The 21,381-nt window shown below is 34.9% G+C and overlaps 1 protein-coding gene across 2 annotated transcripts in view; it reads left to right on the top strand.

Annotated features, from left to right (window-relative positions):
• Window positions 1-21,381, top strand: part of LOC112044397 (uncharacterized) — a 75,046-nt gene that overhangs the window by 15,117 nt on the left and 38,548 nt on the right. For both annotated transcript variants that reach the window (XM_024080233.2, XM_024080242.2), the window contains exon 3: window positions 20,084-20,234. In XM_024080233.2, coding sequence (XP_023936001.1) covers window positions 20,084-20,234 — 151 coding nt within the window. The remainder of the gene's footprint in view (window positions 1-20,083; window positions 20,235-21,381) is intronic.

Genomic DNA, 21,381 nt, shown 5'->3' with positions numbered 1-21,381 from the left:
TTTATCATCATACTTTATCAAGCTATATCCCGCAGGTATAATAAATAAAGTAAAATAAAATAAGCCTTTATTACTGCTGATTAGTTACATTTACATTTTTAAGTATATACATAATTCTTATTCATTAGCATCTTGTCCTTCGACATAGGCCTCCCCTAAAGATCTCTCTCTCTCTCCACTTTTCTCTGTCTCTCGCCATTGTCATCCATTCAGGACCGGCGACCTTTTAAAATCATCCTCCCAACGTTTCACCTGCCTTCCTTTATTCCTCTTACCATCCCTAGGATACCATTCTGAAATCCTTTTTGTCCATTTCTCGCCCATTTCCCGTAGTATGTGTGTTTGTATACTTTTTCCACATCCTTAAATTTAGCTGTCTATGCCCTCAGCTATTTATAGCCTTAAATATTGAGTTAAACAAGTCAAATGCCTTTTGTAGTGTTTCCATTAAAGGGTTGTGTTGCAGATTAAACCGGCTGACAAAAAATTGCATGTGAAAAACAATTGCAGCAATTTATAACATCGTTAGCCCGCCTTCACGCACTGAAGCAGCATGGTGGTTCTAAGCTCCATATCCCCTCTCCTATAAGGGGTGAGGCCTGGCTGTTAAAAAGGCTAACAATTAACACATAGCTTTTTTTTTGTCATTAGGAAAGTGTTTAGTTAGGTATAAAGCCTTCTTTTTAAAAATCTTATAAAGATTTTTTTTTAAATCATATACGTTTTTCCCTCCAATTGAATGTAAAGTGCTACAAGTTCACCAGGAGGGACTCGAACCCAAAACCTCTCGCGTTTTTGACCACATAACCGTGTAGCTAAATAAACTATAATACACACGCAATTTGTACTAAATCACAGAATACATAATAGTACAAGATTAACAGCGAAAACTCGAAATTAAAACAGGGAGAAATATTATCAAATAAGAAATAACTGGTACAAATCGCGGAAGACGGAAGTTAATGAGACCGGTTCGTACACACGTATGCGTACGAGTAAGTTAATACACGTCCACGCTTGTTTGTACGTTGTAGACTAGCGATTTTATAAATTATTTACTGTTTTTTTCTATTTTTGACGTGACAACGTCGATGGAGCCGGCTGCACACTCGAACAAAGATGACGTCATGCGTCGTGCCCTCGCTCTAGGGTTGCCAACTTTTTTTTACAAGAAATAAAGTATATTCTGGTATTTAAAAATTATTAAACAGTATTTTATAAAAACTAACATTTTCTTTTGAAAAATGCAACCATTCCATTAGTATTTTCTTATGACGTTGTCTAGTTCTACTATTGTCAGACGACGTTACAGACAACCGATTTATTTTTAATTTTTCTATTTTACTTAAAAGTCTTAAGTCTAGAGATTTATAGCGCTATTTTATAACGGTTTTATTAGAACACTGTACGAGTTTTTATCTATTACTATCTATATTATCGCGTGAGAGAGAGATTGAGATGCTACCGAGAGTCATACTGTTGAGTTATATAAACATCATTACAGCGCTACTGCTCGGAGTTTTTATCTCTATCAGACGATGGACTCGGCACATCCATGGAATACTAAAATCTATGGAATCAGTTCAACTGAGAGTAAGAATAAATGAAAAGATTTTTTTTTAAATCTTTTTTTTTACATTTAAAGAAAATGTTGCGGATGTCTTTGTTTAAGTACTTGGTACTATGAAGAAAAGCTGAACTAATTTACAAAGTCGATATTAAAAAATGAGAATAGTAAGATTTTATTTTTACTTCTTTTAAGACTCAATTTACGCAAGTCAACTGGAGAATAAAATCAAGCGGCAAAAAACCACGCTACTTTTCATGAAACCATAAATGTGAATGCATATGTTTTTCGTCAATTCGTCGAAATCTTTTTTTTATGTATGTTCACCGATTACTCGAAGACGAAAATTAATATTTAAACTAAATTATATATGATTTAAAATATAGTTCAATGCGTTTAATAATATTTGTTTGTCAGATTTAACAACAGATTGACTTTACCAATATCATTAATCTGGTTCTGTATTTTGAGGCATGAATTCAAGCCGGACCTTGTTCAAATAAAATTCTTCCGGCTAGCAAATATTCTGAAGGAACTTGTCACTCATAATAATTTACATCAATGAGTGCGATAATTAAATATCTATAGACAATATTTTTATTGTTGTTGCCGGATATTCATTTATTAGGTGATAGTTGAATCTGATACACAAATTAAAAATAAAATGCTGTGTGATGAATGACAAAATATTTTTAGGACTCGTAGGCGTGTTACCATATTTGACTGTTGGACTAATTTTCTTCTTTAGAGAAACAAAACAAATCTTTTGACTAATATATTTTTAGGTAACCTTAAAACTGTTAGAACTGGCATACGGCATTGTATAAATTTAAAAAATCTGTCAAAATACTTTTATCAAGTCGAGGCTATACTATATGAATGTATTTTTGAGAAGGAACTGGATCACTAATTTTCATGTAATACGTATAGAAGTTGTATACTGATTGATATGTAGTAAATAAATAAAATAGCAACCGAAAAGTTTCTTATGGGAACTTTTTTATTGAATCTCAGAACCGGTAGCAAACTAGACGTTTCAAAAGAAACTAGTGCATAACTTAGCCCAAAATTTACAGCCGAACATAGAACCTCCTCCTTTTTTAAGTCGGTTAAATAGTCAAGGTTGAATTGATTTGAAGTGATCGACAAAATTGTCGCATCATTGTCTCATGTCTGCGAATTTATTTTAATGTTTCGCCTCGGGTTGGCTTTCCGATAACCGCCGCCCGACGCGTTGCCAATGCCCATTCAGGGCGAATGTGGCGCGTGATATATTATCTCTGCTGCATTATGTAAGATTATTAATACCTTTAATTAAGCGACAAGATATCGCATACTGCATCTCGTGAATGTTTAGAATAATACTCGTAAATACATGCCAACTCAGCTTAAAAAAGTTCTTCTTGTTTATTCTTTGCCTTGTTCACAATGTTGGCTAGGCGTAGGACCTATCTGATACTGGACCTTCTCTGTGTTAGCCAAATTCAGTTTAAGTGAGAGAGAGAGAACTCTTAATACTTTTGACTAGCTGACTCCGCGCGGTTTCACCTGCGTGGTTCCCGTTCCTGTAGGAATACAAGGATAATGTATAGCCTATATATAGCCTTCCTCGATAAATAAGCTATCTAACTCTGAAAGATTTTTTTAAATCGGACCATTATTTCCTGAGATTAGCTCGTTCAACCAAACAAAAATAAACGAAATGTGTTAGGTTTTAAGCCGCTGATACCATTTTATTGAATTTTATTTAAAGACTAGAATTTCGTCAACCAAATTCAATTTAAAAGATAATATTAGTTAAATGTAAAGCGTATTGGAATGACTGAACCTAATTTAATAATTATTATATTAAAACAGTTTAACTTTAATTTGTTGTAACGTCATGTAATTGTACTTAATAGTTTATATTATAATTTTTTATATTGCAATTAAAATCTATTGTATTCACAACCAAACTTGCATTCAGATCCGTCTCAGTTACATTATTTGATCTAACAACAATAGGCAGTTGAGGCGGTCAATCAATATATTTTTAACGTAGAAAGAAAATGGCACTTTTTGTCCCGCCCCGACTTAGGGGTCACTGCTTGACCTTCGACCGCATTTACGTACAAGTTACAACAATTTTATAATCGATTGTAAACGAGATCAAAATTGCTTTACCAAGAATGGTCGGCACTACTTTGAATAGCTATGCGAGGTGTGGCTAAGCGGACATTTATAGTGGACCCTGGGAAAGATTTATACTGCACTTGCTTGGAAAGTAGCTTCATAGTTACTGTTTTTATAACCAGATAGAATATTTTAGTACCTACGTCATTGTTGTCATATAATTCGGTAAAATAAAAGAAACGACAGTGGCAGTTATACGGCATAATCGGAATTTTGAGTTTCATAATTGTTATATTGGGACGTTGGGGTCCCATGGTGCTGGAATGGCGACCCCGTAACAGAAAGCGCAGTGTTTGACTTTACCGGTCGACCCCCCTGGGTGGACGCCGTGCTTGGAAGTCCTAAGTAAGAGGCGTATATCCAGCAGTGGACGTCCATCCATCGTGATGAATGAATTGTTAATTATATTTTAATAATATAAAAGTAGGTCTTATGGCTAATAAATATTTAGTTTTTTATTTACGATTGCTTACTCATTTATCTACGTGAGCTTAAAAAGGCAAAGGATTCTTATCACATTGTTTAAAATTGGTTTTTCGTCAGCCAAATTAGTGTACCTTCTTAAATTTTTCTCGAAGGTCAAACACAATAGTAGGTCACACGCAATCACTAAACCGTTTGATTGTTAACACGTATTGTGTAATTGTTTTAAACGTTAACTGAATGAACAATTTGAACGATCATTGATCTTGACCTTACGCCGTAGACCGCCTTACGCGTTCTGTAATAATTGGTTTTTTTCTACATTACAAAAATCGAAAGTAGGAGTAATTTCGAAACAAATGAGATTAGATAACTAAATAAAGTATACATTTTACTCAATTTATCATATTGTGTTTGTAAGATAATGATAATTCAACTTTTATTCTTGGCTTGCACCGCGGTTTCTCACATAGTTCAAATTCCCGTGGGAATATAGAGATAAAATATAGCCTATGTTCGTCGTCGTCAACCCATATTCGGCTCACTGCTGAGCTCGAGTCTCCTCTCGAATGAGAGGGGTAAGGCCAACAGTCCACCACGCTGGCCCAATGCGGATTGGCAGACTTCACACACGCAGAGAATTAAGATGATTCTCTGGTATGCGGGTTTCCTCACGATGTTTTCCTTCACCGATTGAGAGACACGTGATATTTAATTTCTTAAAATGCACACAACTGAAAAGTTGGAGGTGCATGCCCCGGACCGGATTCGAACCCACACCCTCCGGAATCAGAGGCAGAGGTCATATCCACTGGGCTATCACGAACTACTAGCCTAGTTACTCTCTGATAATGTAGCTTACCTATTGGTGAAAGAATTTTTCGAATTGGTCCTGTAATTTCAGAGCCTATTTAATGCAAGCATACAATCTACTCATTTCTCTTTATAATATTAGTTAATAGAAAAGTACTTCTTACTTGTTTTAAAGTTGCTTTATTTGATGATTAAATTACTGAATCTAGACTACTAGGGTATGTGGGAGTTCAATTTTGATCAACGTTATGCAACACATACATTGCCAAGGGGCTTACTTTTTTGAACAAATCACATCGTTATAATCAAACGAGCCATAATGGCATTTATACATAGTTTTATTTTGAGATCTCTTGTCTTAAATTATCTAAAATAGACCTCGTGTTCAAAACGCGTTTGCGTAAGTATCTACGTGACATTTAATATTGCACCGCGAACCACTTAGGCAGCCATTTTTGTCGAAAATGCTACTAAGTGACTTATGCAAATAGCTGATAAGTTTTCATCTCAGATTGTTGTACCCGTTTGTGCATAATTGATCGTGATTGATCTGTGGACCAATCGTTTAAAAGTTTCATCATATTGTCTGCTTAAATCGAGAACTAGGAGTGATAGTCTCGGAGCTTGTGGCTATTTTATTGTTCAAGGAACTCGATAGTTTTAGTCTTAGATTATTGTATCAGTTTATGCATTAATTCATCGTGGTTGATTTGTCGTACAATCGCTTAAAAATTTCATCATATTGCCTACTCAAATCGAGAACTAGGAGTGATAGTCTCGAAACATGTGGCTATTTTATTATCTTCGTTATTCGTTGTTAAAGGAACTAGATAGCTTTAGTCTCAGATTGTTGTGCCTGTTTATGCATTAATTGATCGTGATTGATTTGTGGACCAAGCGTTTAAAGTTTTATCATATTGTCTTAAATCAAGAACTAGGAGTGATAGTTTCGGAGTTTATAGCAATTTTGTTAAGTTCGTTATTGATAGAAGTGCTAAAGTTGGAACTATTTAACAAAGCACCATTATGTGTCATACGAGAAAAAGAAATAATAAGTACTCTTGTCCCTGCTTACTACTATAACAATTGCCTTATTAGTCCATTGGTTGGTCTTAGGATCATACGGTCCAGTTCCGGCTCGGGATACGAATTTGAGCCCGATCCTATTAATATTAGGAAAAGCTTTCTTTCTCTTCAGAAGTTTGAAGTAGCTTGAAATGTGCTAGGTTCAATTCCTCTTTACTATAAACGAGGAAGATTGACCCTATCAGGTTCTTTGAGTAGGCTGATGATAAAGATAACTGCTTCAATACTTAAAATGTCTAAAAAAATACTACCTTATCAATAATCAGAAGTTATTTTAGTGGTAGTAGTTTGTGGTGGTGGTTCTATGGTATATAATAATAACTTTTCAATGCACAAATATTTTGCCACCGCCTCTCAGCCTATAAAAGTCTTAACTGTGTATATAACTTCGTTAAAAGTATATTTGATTAAAGTTTTAATGTATACTCAAATACTCGTACTTCAACTATGATCAACAGTGTTTGACATCATTTGCAAATGACTTATTAACTTGTAACAAATTGTCGTTTTGCTACTATGTAATTCGTTATTATTCTAATTGTATACAACTCAGATTGAGATGCTTACAAATTATAAAAGGGCTATAATATAGATAGCCCAGTGGATATGACTTCTACCATCGATTCGGAGGGCGTAGATTCGAATCCGGTCTGGGAGATGCACCTCCAACTTTTCAGTTGTGTGCATTTTAAGAAATTAAATATCACGTGTCTTAAACGGTGGATCATGAGGAAATCTGCATACCTGAGAATTTTCTTAATTCTCTAGGTGTGTGAAATCTGCCAATCCACATTGAGCTAGCTGGTCTAAGGCCTAACCCATACTGAGAAGAGACTCGTGCAAAACAGTGATCCGATGGGTTGTTTTTGATAATGATGATAATAGAGATACACTTAAGCACACAATTGAGTGGCATTTCGGTCCTCAATCACCATATAATCACACCTCAATCATTGTGTAAATTGTTTGCAAATATGGCCGATTATTAAAATAATTACACACGAACTTGACACAGTTACGCGATTATGATTTACTAATCAGTTAGCCAATGAATTAATGAGTTGCGTGCGAAACTGTATCGAGGATTTACACTCCAGTAATACTTAAATGAATAACAGTTTCCAACCGTTGCGAATGTATGCGCGAAACTATTTATCAAGTGGCATTTAATTAAATAACTTCGTGTCATGTTAGTTAGTCGTCAAATTTGCATTCTTCGAAGTACTTGAGAAGGACGACGACTTGGATGGTTGAGAGTTTTGGACTCTAGCAACCTGCATCCTAGGTCCCAGTCAAAACCTAGGTTCAATGATTTTCTACTATATGTAGATATGTTACGTGCCTACAAAAATCGCTGCAAACGTGATCTGAATTTAGCTACTCCACTGAGCACACACATGCACAATTTTATGTTTACTTGTTTATGTATATATAATATGTAGTTTTTACACTTCTTGAATATACTTCTTAAAGATGTAGGGTTAACAACTAGCTAAAATAGTAATTTTCATTCGATTGATCTCCCTTTCAAACAGCTTGTCTTGCACAGACAAAGGCCTCCTCTAATATTTTCCACGTATTTCTGTCTTTTGCTATTCGTATCTATCCTGGTACTCTATTTCCCTAAAATCATCTCCTCATCTCTTAATCTATCTTCCTCTATTTCGTTTATTATCTCTAGGGTACTATTCACTTTTTATTTTTGTCCATTTCTCTTTCTTTTCTCTCTTATGTCCCGTCAACCGCCAATTTAATTTTCTACATACATTTTGAACATTTTTTAACTTGATTTTTTTTCTTTTATTATTTGTAACTGTATTCTGTCTCTTCGCTAATTTAGAAAATTTTAAATCCTGAATTATACTAGGAATCCAGGATTTCTACTATTCAATTAATGCATATAGCAGTTGCTAGAGAGTCTGTCAAAATATGAGTAACTTTCTTTATTTTTATCGATTTCCTTATTTATTGTAGCAATAGTCTTGCCTTTAGAGAAGATTTGGACATCACAGGCTATCACTCAAAAATTGTTCTTCTACCAAAATTAAATTGTCTCATAGTAATCTGCAACATAGTAATACATTGTTGTAGCATTATTGTTACCAGAATGTCTTTAAATCTGTTTATATCCATGTATCCTATTTGTATGGCAACTTAAGTGTAACCTACTTTTAAAACACGCAATATCTCCTCGAGCCCTTATTCTGGCCACGTCCTTTTACGCATTGCAATGCATCCATTGTAGATACTCTCATTTCTCTGCACATTGCACCATCCACTGTTTTCAATGCATATTGCAGTGCATATTTTATGAGCCTATTTAATTTGTTGCGCTAACAAATATTTGCAGTAAATCGGCGCTGAAAGTTGTATTTAAAACAGGATAGTGAACGAAGCGAAGTTATATTTCAACATTTACGTTTGGTAGTAAAGCTTGGTCATTGTTTGGCTAATGTTGTTTGTTGATTGATTATTCAATTATAAATGGCTAGCAGACGCCCCGCGGTTTCATCCGCGTAGTGACCGTTCCCGTGGGAATACGGTGTTAAATATAGTTTATGTTACTGGACGTAGCTTTCTAAGGCGAAATGGTGGACACAATCTCTGCCTCCGATTCCGGAGAGCCTAGGTTCGAATCCGAGGCATGCACCTCCAACTTTTCAGTTGTGTGCATTCTAAGAAGTTAAATATCATGTGTCTCAAACGGTGAAAAAATAACATTGTGAGGAAACCTGCATACCAGAGAATTTTTATAATTCTCTGCGTGTGTGAAGTCTGCCAATCCGCATTATTAGCGTGGTGGACTATTAACCCAACACCTCTCATTCTTAGAGGAGACTCGAGCTCAGCAGTGAACTGAATATGGGTTGATGATGAAGATGAACGGTGAAAGAGTTTTTAAAATCGTTCAAGTTTTCAGTTAAATTGTAACAAACAAACAGAAAATCATTTTTATAACGCGTTTAATAAAATCAAATCGTCTTGTGAAACAAATAGGCACGTAAATGATGAAACAGCAACAAAAATTATAATTATGATTATAAAAAGTGCAAACCTTGTAATAATGATACAGTTCTATTTTCGAATTAATAATTACAATTTAAATTAAATAATATAAAATCATTCCTTTGTTCTGTTATTGTCTTCATTTCTCACGAAATAAGCCAATTAATTAATATAATATATATTTTTTGCACAAATTAATTTATTAATTCCGCATTTGGTGCTGTAAAATATTAAAAGGTTTTTTACTGCTTAAAGATTTATTACCGAAACAACTCTTTGTTAATACAACTATTAATTAAGAGTTTTTTCAACAACAAAATAATAAACCTCGTGTCTCAGAGCACGTTAAGTCATAGGTCCCATATTCATTATTAATATCTAATAGAACCGTGATAGCTCAGTAGATATGACCTAGTGTAGGTTCGAATTCGGCCCTGGGCATGCACATCCAACTTATCAAGAAATTGAATTTCACTTGTCTTAAACGGTGAAGGAAAACATCGCGAGGAAACCTGCATACCACAGATTATTCTCTCTGCGTGTGTGAAGTCTACCAATCCGCATTGGGCCAGCGTGGTGGACAATTAGCCTAACCCCTCTTATTCTGAGAGGAAACTCGAGCTTAGCAGTGAGTCGAATATGGATTGATAACGGCTACCACTTATAGCAGCTTAGCTATGCTTTTTTAACGCCTACCCTAGTTAAACACCTTATGCACGTCATGAGTGTGTGTGTCAGAAGCTTTAAAGAATGAATCGATACTCGTATGATCACAATGGGCGTGCAACGGTGCTTGTACGTTCCATCTAGATGCTAGATTATGTAATGTTCACACTTCATTCGGTTTCAGTACGCATGAGCGCATGGTCTCTGACCACAGGAATGTCTGCGATTATTATAAGCATCCGATACGATATTACAAGCTTCCGACACGATATTGCTACGATGTTCCCATATCCTCTCCAAGTAAGCAAATATGAGTAGCTTCAATTAATATGATAATTCTTTTTTCGGAGTAATCTATTTAGTGATATTTTTTTTTAGGATTTTGGAGGTTTAGGGCGTGGTTTCAGGATATCATATCCAATATAACTAATTCTTATGCTCTAATTTTTATTTAACGTTAATTTACATACCAATAATCTTCGATCCTTAATGCATTGAAAATTTATATTTTCTGTATTATTTCTCTATTTTACAAGAATTCTAAAAGTACCTACTACCTACTATTATCAAGATAAGTACCAGTGGCGGATTTACAAATATGCCGCCAGTAGGCTATTAATTTTTTGCCGCCCCTACTGTCTTCTGAAATTCGACACTATTGTTCGCAAACATTTTTATTAGGTACATTTTATGTGTCGGTAACATTGCGACTTTTAATATTTTTAGTGCGTATTGTAGGACTAAAAAAATTTGAAAATTTCATTGAAGTTTTCAAAAGTAGTTTCTTTATTTCTGTAATAAAAACCATTTGGGCCAAATTTGCCACCCACTGAAATCTGCTGCCCTAGACCCACTTAGCCTACTGGTAAATCCACCAATGATAAGTACCTACCTGCTATTATCAAGATAAGTGTCGTATAGCAATCGTGTCGTCGTCGTATACCTTAAATAAGAGCATTAAGTCACGATGTTTTGTCATTACGAGTTAAAGTATCCCATTAAAGTTTCCTAAGGGCTACAAGAATTGTAGTCGTAGTATGTTTAAGAGATTTATATAGATAAAGGCATAATGTCTTTGGTATTGACCAAGTAGCTGTAATTTAGAATTACGCATCTGGGTAAGAGACGTGACAGCCTAGTGGATATGACCTCTGCCTTCTATACGGAGGGTATAGGTTCGAATCCGGTCCGGGCATGCACCTCTAACTTTTCAGTTAAGTGCATTTTAAGAAATTAAATGTCACGTGTCTCAAACGGTGAAGGAAAAACGTCTTGAGGAAACCTGCATACCTGAGATTTTTTTTAATTCTCAATGTGTGTGAAGTCTTTAAATCCGTATTGGGCCGCGTGGTGGACTAAGAGCCCCTGTCATTCTGACAGGAGACTCGTGCTCAACAGTGAGCCGATTATTGGTTGTTGATCTGAGTAACAGACAGGTACTACATTCCGTTTTCCAAACTTTATCGTTTAAGAATTAAAAGGCAGCAGTTTTAAAAAGTTCTTTAGAGTCGGTATAGACATTTTACTTTAGGAAGTCGTTTTAACTTTAGATGTAGCAACAGCACAAAAACCGAAGGAACGTCAGCACATCAGAAAGGCGTTTTCAAAATATATTTTCCAATGTCACACACGATTGACAATGAAACCCTTTCTTAGCAACCAGACAGAATAGACAGACGATAATTTAAAATATATTTATATTTTGCCATTACTCCGTTTTTCACACGCGACTGTAATTCAAACTCGTTGCTTAGAAAATCTAACAGACAGATGATAATTTAAATAATGTCATTTATTTCAGAAAAAAAACCATACAGTGTTAGTAAAAAGTTCTTAATCTATAGAGTAGTTAGTAACACTTAACCCTAATGGGTTACTTACACTTAATAAACTTATAATCTAAACTATTAAGTGCCTCCTCTAACACATTACTTCGTCTGCCTATTCTAGCCCTCTCGCAAAATCCATTCTTAGTTGACGTGTACTAACTATGAGCTACCTCCCTGTCAAATTTCAAATTTGTACGTCAAGCCTTTCGCATTTATATATAAAGATATAGACATATTTCTGTTTTGCTACCACTCCTTTAGTCTCATTGTAAGTTTGTACTTATTTAAATTAAACGTTTGTCCAGTTAGACAAGTTCGTGACGTCGATAGTGTAATAGTATAGTATAGTATAGTATAGTATAGTATAGTATAGTATAGTAGGCGCTGCACGTAGGCAACTAACGTAATCGTCCTTGTAAGGATGTAGAGCTGGAGATTGTGTCTAGATTGAACAATTTATGGGAACAATTAGGTAGTGAAACCTTGCTCCAGTATTGCGAGGATCTAGACATCTATCCTCTTTTGTTTATGCTCGAATCGAAGCCCTTTTTGGGAATTTTGAATCAGTAAGCTATTAGGTTTGTAAGCCCTGCAATGGGAGGATCGACAATTGCTTACTTTCGAATTGCACGCATTTTTTTTTTAAATAATTATTGATTGATTAATAATATTATAAATAATCTCACTTACTCTTTTGTTTATTAATTTAGTAATACAGTAGGTATTTACTTATTAAAATTCATTGCATTCTTCATTAATAAGTATTTAAAAAATGTCAGACAGATATTATTTTAAATAAAATTCATTAACTGACTGACTTCATTTTATATTATAGGTAATTAGATATTTTTATAATAACAGTAATACACAAAACTACGAAATTTTTAAGGTCTCCAATAAATTTTACTATTTTATTAATTTACTTCCAAAAAGGATGAAATTAAAAGGTATGTCAATTGTAGTATTTTTTGGTATTTATTTACAGTGCATTAAGAATGAATACTAAAAGCGGAATTATAAATCATAATTATGTAAATATTTAAAAAGCTAGGTAGCTTGAAGTATAATTTAAGAGTTACTATGAAACTAATTTGTTTTCGAAAGCAATATAATGGCTGTTATCTCGTATAATATTCAAACTGGCTTACTTGGGAACTGTCGGCAAGTTTGCGCTTAAATGCAGTCTAGGAAGTTTCAGTTTAGTAGTATTGATAAAATCTCTTCAGTTGTAAAACAGGCTTTCATACTTTGTGATACGATCTACACTTCGCTAAAGCTGATTTTAAGGCGTTGTTTATGTTAAAACTTAAAAAGTTTGTACGATAGAATATTCCAAATGGTAAATATTTTAAAATTGGAATAAAGCTCAGTTATTTCTTTTTTTTAAACCGGCTCTAGGATCTAGCGGTTTGGAGACTTTTTAAAATAATAAATGGAAGGTTAGTTTTTTTTAAGTATAGGTAAGGGAACAATGAGAGCCGTGATAGCCCAGTGGATATGACCTCTGCCTCCGATTCTGGAGAGTGTGGGTTCGAATCCGGTCCGGGGCATACACCTCCAACTTTTCAGTTGTGTGCATTTTAAGAAATTAAATATCACGTGTCTCAAACGGTGAAGGAAAACATCGTGAGGAAACCTGCACACCAGAAAATTTCTTAATTCTCTGCATGTGTGAAGTCTGCCAATCCGCATTGGGCCAGCGTGGTGGACTATTGGCCTAACCCCTCTCATTCTGAGAGGAGACTCTAGCTCAGCAGTGAGCCGTATATGGGTTGATAACGACGAAGGGTACAATATTTCAAATACCAGATTAAGTGTCTAATGTTGGATTTCTGTTTGAACTTTAATATTTCCACCCACTTTGCCTTAATTAATTAATTTATATTAAATCTTTATAGCCAATTATGTTAAAATGTTAGGGATCATATTCGCCTACACATTATAAACCAAGTAACTATTATCTAATTTGTGGTTTAGTTAGTATGTGATCGTTAGGACGTGTAGGTAGATCGGAGGTCTGAAGACTTAACGATGCAATGATCTTTATATTACTTTGAATCACGAAATCTCAAAGACCGCTTTATATACAAGTAGCAGGGAGGTAGTTTATACTCGTAGTTAGTAGACGTCTGCTAAGAACGGATTTTGTGATAGGGCCGGATTAACGAGGTTTCATATATAAAAAAAAAATCATTTTAATTAACACCTTATAATAATCGTTAAAAATCAAAAATACCACCCTAAGCCCGCCTACCTGCTTTAGAGCATCGTGGTGGATGTACACTCCATATTTCCTCTGCTAAGGGGACTTAACTCTGTAATGGATCGTTGAAATAGGTTGATAATGATGAACTATATTTTAGTAGATTTGTGTTTTTTGTTATGATAATCACATCACATCACACTATTAAATAAATGCGAAAGTTTGTGTGTAAGTGTGTAGGTAATATGTATGAATGTTCCTCCTTTGAGTGGCTTCTGAAGCGATTTGGCTGAAATTTGGAATAGAAATAGATTTTACTCTGGATTAACACATAGGCTACTTTTCATCCAACTGAATACCACGCGGACGAAATCGCGGGCGTCCGCTAGTGATAAATATTATTGAGTGCATGTTTTAGTCAAAGAGCAACAAAGTAGGTATACAAAAACCCGTTGCAGTTCAACTGATTTTTTTTCTGCTAAAATGTCAATTTCAAATGATACAAGTGTTGTCAGACCAAAGACAAAAATGTTGCCAATGTAAAAAAATACTATAAACTACTATCAGTGTTGTATTCTTTGAGTCAGAGGCGTTTAAACTTTTTCCCAAGAATTTTTCTATTTACCCCGTGAATTCTATTCACTCCGTTAAGCTATAAATCGTTCGCTGTTCGGTTAACTTTTAGAGTAGTTATATACTATAACTCTGCTATTAACTATCAATTATTACCAAGCTGTGAGCTATAACTATGTTTAGTACATTTTACGGCTTTTAGGAGTTGCGAAATGACTTACAATTATAGGGTAAAGCTTAGTGCTGTCACAAGATACCTGCAAACTTGGTAGTGGGTGTATTGAATTTACGGAAATTGCATGCTTTATGGGTTCATTCTAGTACCAATTGCTACTTTTAAAATGGTTTCGTTGTAACTAAACTAAAGGAATTTAACACATGTAGTTATCTTACCAACCCTATCCTAATAGACGTTTTTGACGACCTCCGTGGTGCAATGGTATGCACGGTGAATTTACAAGACTGTGGTTCTGGGTTCGATCCCCGTCTGGGCCTATTGAGGTTTTCTTAATTGGTCCAGGTCTGGCTGGTGGGAGGCTTCATCTGTGGCTACCGGCAAAGACGTACCGCCAAGCAATTTAGTGTTCCGGTAAGATGTCGTGTATGTATAGAAACCGAATGGGTGTGGATTTTCATCCTCCTCCTAACAAGTAAAGCCCGCTTCCATCTTAGATTGCATCATCACTTACCATCAGGTGAGACTGTAGTCAAGGACTTACTTGTAAAAAATAAAAAAAAAAATGTAAACTCACAAGTACTATGGGTTTACATTGGAGGTTACTATTCCATAACGCCTTAAATGAATGAACTGCAATATTCACTCGTGCGGAATTCCAATTTCAAACGTAGATGACTAATAGTTGACCCACAAGAGTTCATAAGTGGCCCGCCTTCAGCAAACCTCCGCTGAGGTCACATATCAAGTTCACACACGAACCAGTCGCACGTATGGGCTCTTACGTAAGCGCTTCCGTGGTTTCCCGTTCACTATTGGCTAAGAGCTTGCCAAATCGGCTTTGATGCGAAAGGATTGTAGATATTGCATTGAACTGGTTGAGTGGGAAGCTTTTTCTGAAGATGGTGCAGTTCTAGGTTCGTGTCTAAGGAGTGTCGTAAAAACTATGATTGCATCAGTCTATTAGCTACTAACTCTGCCCCACGGTTTTGTCTATAAATGTTTCTGTCCGAATATTGGGATATAAAGTTGTCTTTGCGCTATTACAAAATTTTATCCAGATTGAGACAGGCTTGAGTGATTGAAAAACAAACATATACATACATTTTCACATTTCACACGAAAGTTTGAATGGACGTATGTTACTCTTTAACGCCGCAACAACTAAACCAATTTGGATGAAATTTGAAATGAAGGTATATAATACGCTGGATTAACACATAGGCTACGTTTTTGTTAAAAAATCACTTTCACTCACAGATCTTTATCTAGGAAAAATTAAATTACTCGAGGTACTTTAGTTTTTTCGAGGTAATTTTTCGCGGGTAACACCACGGGGTGAAGCTAGATATCATATGCCTATTAAAATTTGTGAAATGGTATAAGTTGTTGAGCGTGCCGAAAAATGATTGATATATTCATATATAACGCTACTTTGGCTGTTGGATAAAGCTTGACCTTTGATAATGAACAAATTATTGCTAATTAATTGTTAATTTTAAGTTATTAACACGATTTAATGCCTTGACCTATTGCTCATTCAATGTAATGTTCACGGACTCGACATTCAAATAACGACTTTTTGCGAAATTACTGGGCACAGACTTCCTCTATCCAATAGGAGATGAGGCTTAATATCTTAGACTCATCATAGACAAGTTGGGAAATTTTGGTTTAATCTATAATCAGCAGAAACAAAGATCTCTTACGCCAGACACTAAAGACAAGACGAGTCTGCATGACGCTTAGTATATAATGTATCATCTATGCTTAGGAACAGTAAAAATATATAGATAGACACTATATATACCACATTATATGATCTAGTGATAGGCTCAGGGAAGCCTAAAAAACAGGATGACTATCTTTTTGTTCCGCCAATAAAAAAAGTAATACAGGTACTTAATCTTAACAAAGTACAAAACAAAATCGATTCACGTCGTCTCCGTGCTTATATCTTTTAAACTACGCAACGGATTTTAATGCGGTTTTCAACAATAGATAGAATAATTCAATAAGAAAGTTCATTTTAGTTTTCCATGCAGACGAAGTCGCAGGCATCCGTTAGTAAGATAATAAAATAGTATTGTTTGACACACTTGTAACTGTTAGTATGGAAGGTTAGAAAGCCCGAAATCAATTGTATTGAAAGTCTCGATGTAGAAAGTGAATTTTCCTTTTTTATTTTTGAAGCTGGATTCATTCGTAGCTAAGATTTTTCATTAAGATTAGTTTTTAATTATAAGATAATCATGCTTTTTTCCTCTTTCATAATTAAATGAAAGCTTTTAGTATACTTATTGAATTCATTTTAATTTTAACTTCATCATTATTTGAATACCACTAAAACGTTAATTGAATGTATCTGAAAAAATACTTTTTACAATTACATACTGGTACAAATACAAAATACGATTTACATTGTTGTTTAAAATTTTTGATTTGAATTACTAATCATTCAAAAATAAATAACGCAGCATAATTTCATTGAATGTCAAATACACTCGAAGCCAAAATTTTCAAAATCTATAAATCTAGCGAATATTTTACTATTCAGGATGCACCTACTTACCTGCGTAATAAAAAGTAATTAGGCCTTTGAAAGTATTTTAGTGTAACATTTTGTATAGATCGTAACATGTAAAATGAGAGCTAAAACCATCCACTTGTTTTTAATTATTTTTAATTACTTATTTATCTTATTTTAGTCGTATAGATATAAGAAAACAATTTTAAATTAGTTACAGCATTTTTATACGAAGGGTTGAACGGATCTGAATGATCTTAGCTCAAATATAGATTATAGTCGGATATACATAGGTTACTTTTATCCCGACATTCTTATGGGAACAGGATCTAAAATAAAAATTTAAATACATAGTTTAAATGCAGAAACTGAATTTGAAATTAATGGCATGGAATTTTTAGTTTTGACACTACATAAAAGAGATTCCTCTTTCTAACCCCTTTAAAATGGGATACACTTAGCCCTGCAGTATGCCTTTTAAAACAGGTTGATGATAATATTGATGGTGCCATGTCTCTATATCTGTCTACATGTATACCTAGCCCGTTAGTATCAGTGCCTATAGACATCGATTCTCTTTCTAGAAACGCAACGCTTCAAAAACTAATAAAAATGTATGGGAATGACAGTTCCGATCGATAACTTGATCACGTGATCTGTCGATACCGGTTGTCATTCCCATACATTATATTTAATTTTCGAAGCGTTTGCGATTGTAGAATAAGAATAGATGTGCTACATGGCTACAGGCTCACGCTGCTTAGTTGTTTTATTCGTCAGTGCTCTTTTTGTGTGTTACTAGATATACATAGCAACCTCGACCGTTTCCGGCTAATTTCGAAAGTACACCGCTGCAATTTCATTATCATAATAATATTATCCACAATGTTTACTGTACTGTTCATATATTTTGTACACATTTAATAGCACACTAATACAAACTAATTATAATTTATACAATTGTTAGATGGTAATAGATTATTCATTAGATTTAAAAGCATTACAGTGTAGAGGTGGATCTAATTGCAAAATCTACGCAAGTTTTACTAACTACCGCGAGCGATCAGTACCATATATATGTATTAAATAGAAGTGTCTATCTGTGATTTCAAAATAACATTGTTTTCTCATTGCATTACACGATACTAAAATACATATTTAAAATTTTTGTCTATCTATCTGTTTAAGTTTAAGTAAGTGAAACTCACTGGTGGTAGCGCCGCGAATCAAGCGCTCTTGATGGCAGAGCTCTGGCTCTCCTGTTAGAAACCCTGTCCCTAAGTCACAAAATTCACCTGCTTATAGTCTAACGACTGATCGCAGATATCAAGAAAAGAAAAAAAAATCTAACTATTTCGGCTAGTTCGGGCTAATCTCTTGGAACGGCTGAACGGATTTTAATTTCTTTAAACAGACGGATTTTAATGGGACTTTCGCTGGAAGATAGAGGATGCTATTGAGCCTCATAAATATGAGGTTACTTATAACCAGGAAAAATCCACGCTTCCCCCGGGGTTTGTGAAAACTGAATTTGACTTGGATAAAGTCACGGGCGTCCGCTACTGCGAATTTCAGTCGTTTAATTAGTTAGTTTAATTAATTTGTCGTTTAATTAGTCTACTAGTAACATAATTTATTTAGTTTTTAGGGTTCCGAACGTAGGCAGTAAAGTAACATACATAAACGGAACCTTTATCTATACTAATATTATAAAGATGAAGAGTTTGTTTGTTTGTTTGATTGAAGGCGCTTTTCTCAGGAACTACTGGTCCGATTTGAAAAATTCTTTTTGTGTTAGAAAGCCCATTTATTGGGCTATAAGCTATATAATATGCCCCTATTCCTACGGGAACGGGAACCACGCGGGTAAAACCGCGCGGCGTCATCTAGTTTACCTTATATTTTATTAAACTGATTTGTCTATTGGACGCAAAATTTTTTAAAATAATCTGGTGCATATAGTCATCTCTCCGAGCTTCTTATGTACTATGAAAAAAGCAAAATACCTAGTGGAATTTTTTAAAATTATTAAATTAATTTTGGAGCCAATCAGCGATTTCAACATAAATCTCAATATAACCAAAACACAAATGAAACGATATAAAATGTCAATACACAAAAAGGAAATAATTTATTGTTATTTTATTGTTCAAGTTAACAAGAGTTCGCTTTAATAAGACCAATAACAAAGGCAGAACGTGAATAAAGTGAATGTTCAGACAGCAATTAAATTGAAAGCGAACGAATTTGTTTATTTTGTAAGGTCGCGGAAGAGTTGACTTGATACGTTGATTGATATGTCAGCTTGCTTGTCAGTTTTGACAGTTAAAGCCATAGGATCAAGGAACTGTTGGTTTCATGTATGCGTTGATGTGATGCAAGGTCTTTCTGGTTTCATATAATAATAATAGTTTATATAATTACTAGTTTATTTAATACTAGCTGACGCCGTGCGATTTCACCCGCGTGGTTCCCGTTCCCGTAGAAACTTGGGAATAATATATAGCCTATAGCCTTCCTCAATAAATAGGCTATCTAACACTGAAATAATTTTTCAAATCGGACCAGTAGTTACTAAGATTAGCGCGTTCAATCAAACAAACAAACAAACTCTTCAGCTTTATAATATTAAGTAAATAGATGCCTATATTGTTATTATCCCATTGTAATGTGTTTCATTGACATTGTTTATCCATTTTGTTAAAATTAAAACACAATATCTCACCTGACTTTTTTATTATTATGGAAAACAGTCTTGAAACGTTCAAGATAGTAAGGAATACTTTTTGGTTAATTAAATTATATATTTAAAGTTTTGCCAATAAGTTCCCTCTAAATAAATTAATCGACAGTCTTATGCTAGGAGTGGGCACGATAGTCGGGGATTGAACCCAAGATCTTTCAGCATTGCGTGTTGCCTAAATGGTGTAACTATTGAGGTTTCAATTATACGAATAGTTTCAAATATACGTGATTTTTTATAAATAAAGCAAGTTATTATTTTTATTTAATTAATTTATTTATTTGTTTTTATTGTCCACAGGCGTTAGTGTTAAGTGCGTGCGTGCTGTTCACGTCGGCTCAGTACAACAACTTCGCGTTCGGTTACGACAACTACCTCGCGACCAACTTCGGCCCCCCGAACCTAGGAGGTCTGTCGGCCGCCGCCACCAGGGACTCCCGGTCTGATAGAGGTAATTCTAAAATTAATAAACTATCAATTTATAGGCATAATGATACCTTTGCCTTCGATTCCGAGGGCGTAGTTTCAAATCTGGTCTGGGGCATGCAACTCCTACTTTTCAGCACATTTTAAGAAATTAAGTAAGAGCTGTGATAGCCCAGTGGATATGACCTCTGCCTCCGATTCCGGAGGGTGTGGGTTCGAAACCGATCCGGGGCATGCATCTCCAACTTTTTAGTTGTGTGCATTTTAAGAAATTTAATATCTCGTCTCAAACGGTGAAAGAAAAATATCGTGAGGAAACCTGCATACCAGACAATTTTCTCAATTCTCTGCGTGTGTGAAGTCTGCCAATCCACATTGGGCCAGCGTGGTGGACTATTGGCCTAACCCCTCTAAATGTGAAAGGAGACTCGAGCTCGAGTGTCTCAAATTCTCTACGTGTGTGAAGTCTGCCAATCTGCTTTGGGCCATCGTGTTGGACTCGTAAGCCTAACTCCTCTCATAATGAGAGGAGAATCGTGCTCAACTGCAGTGAGCCGTTTATGGGTTGTTAATGATGATAGTGAATAATAAAACCTGCACCCAGAGTTACAAACCTCTGGCACTTCTCAAGGTTATTCTCTACCGCTCAAGGGTTTATTGGTTACATTCTTATTGGGCATTGTTAGATCTTATAGGCTTTCATTCAATAATTGCGTTTGCCTTTTATCCGCTTCTGATGTCAACCGTCACCTGCGAAGTTTCCATTCCCCTGGGATTACGGGGATACAATATCTATACTAATATTATAAAGCTGAAGAGTTTGTTTGGTTGAACGCGCTAATCTTAGGAACTACTGGTCCGATTGAAAAAAATCTTTCAGTGTTAGATAGCCCATTTATCGAGGAAGGCTATAAGCTATATATTATCTCCGTATTTCTACAGTAACGGGAACCACGAGGGTGAAACCGCACGGCGTCAGCTAGTAGCCTATAATACTCCCTGATAGTAAAGCTTTCTATTGGTGAAAGAGCTTTTCAAATCGGTCCAGAAGTTAGAGTATATTCGTTACATATAAAAAAATACAAAACTTTCCTCTTTATTATATGATTTAAAAAATGAGTGTAATTCTATTTATATGTAAAAACAATTAGTTACTTCTGCACCGCGTCTGT

The sequence above is a fragment of the Bicyclus anynana genome, chromosome 9 (assembly GCF_947172395.1).
Source record: "Bicyclus anynana chromosome 9, ilBicAnyn1.1, whole genome shotgun sequence".
In the NCBI taxonomy this organism is placed as follows: Eukaryota; Metazoa; Arthropoda; class Insecta; order Lepidoptera; family Nymphalidae; genus Bicyclus; species Bicyclus anynana.
The sequence above is the reverse complement of the archived record's forward strand: the minus strand, read 5'-3'. Positions and strand labels throughout refer to the sequence as shown.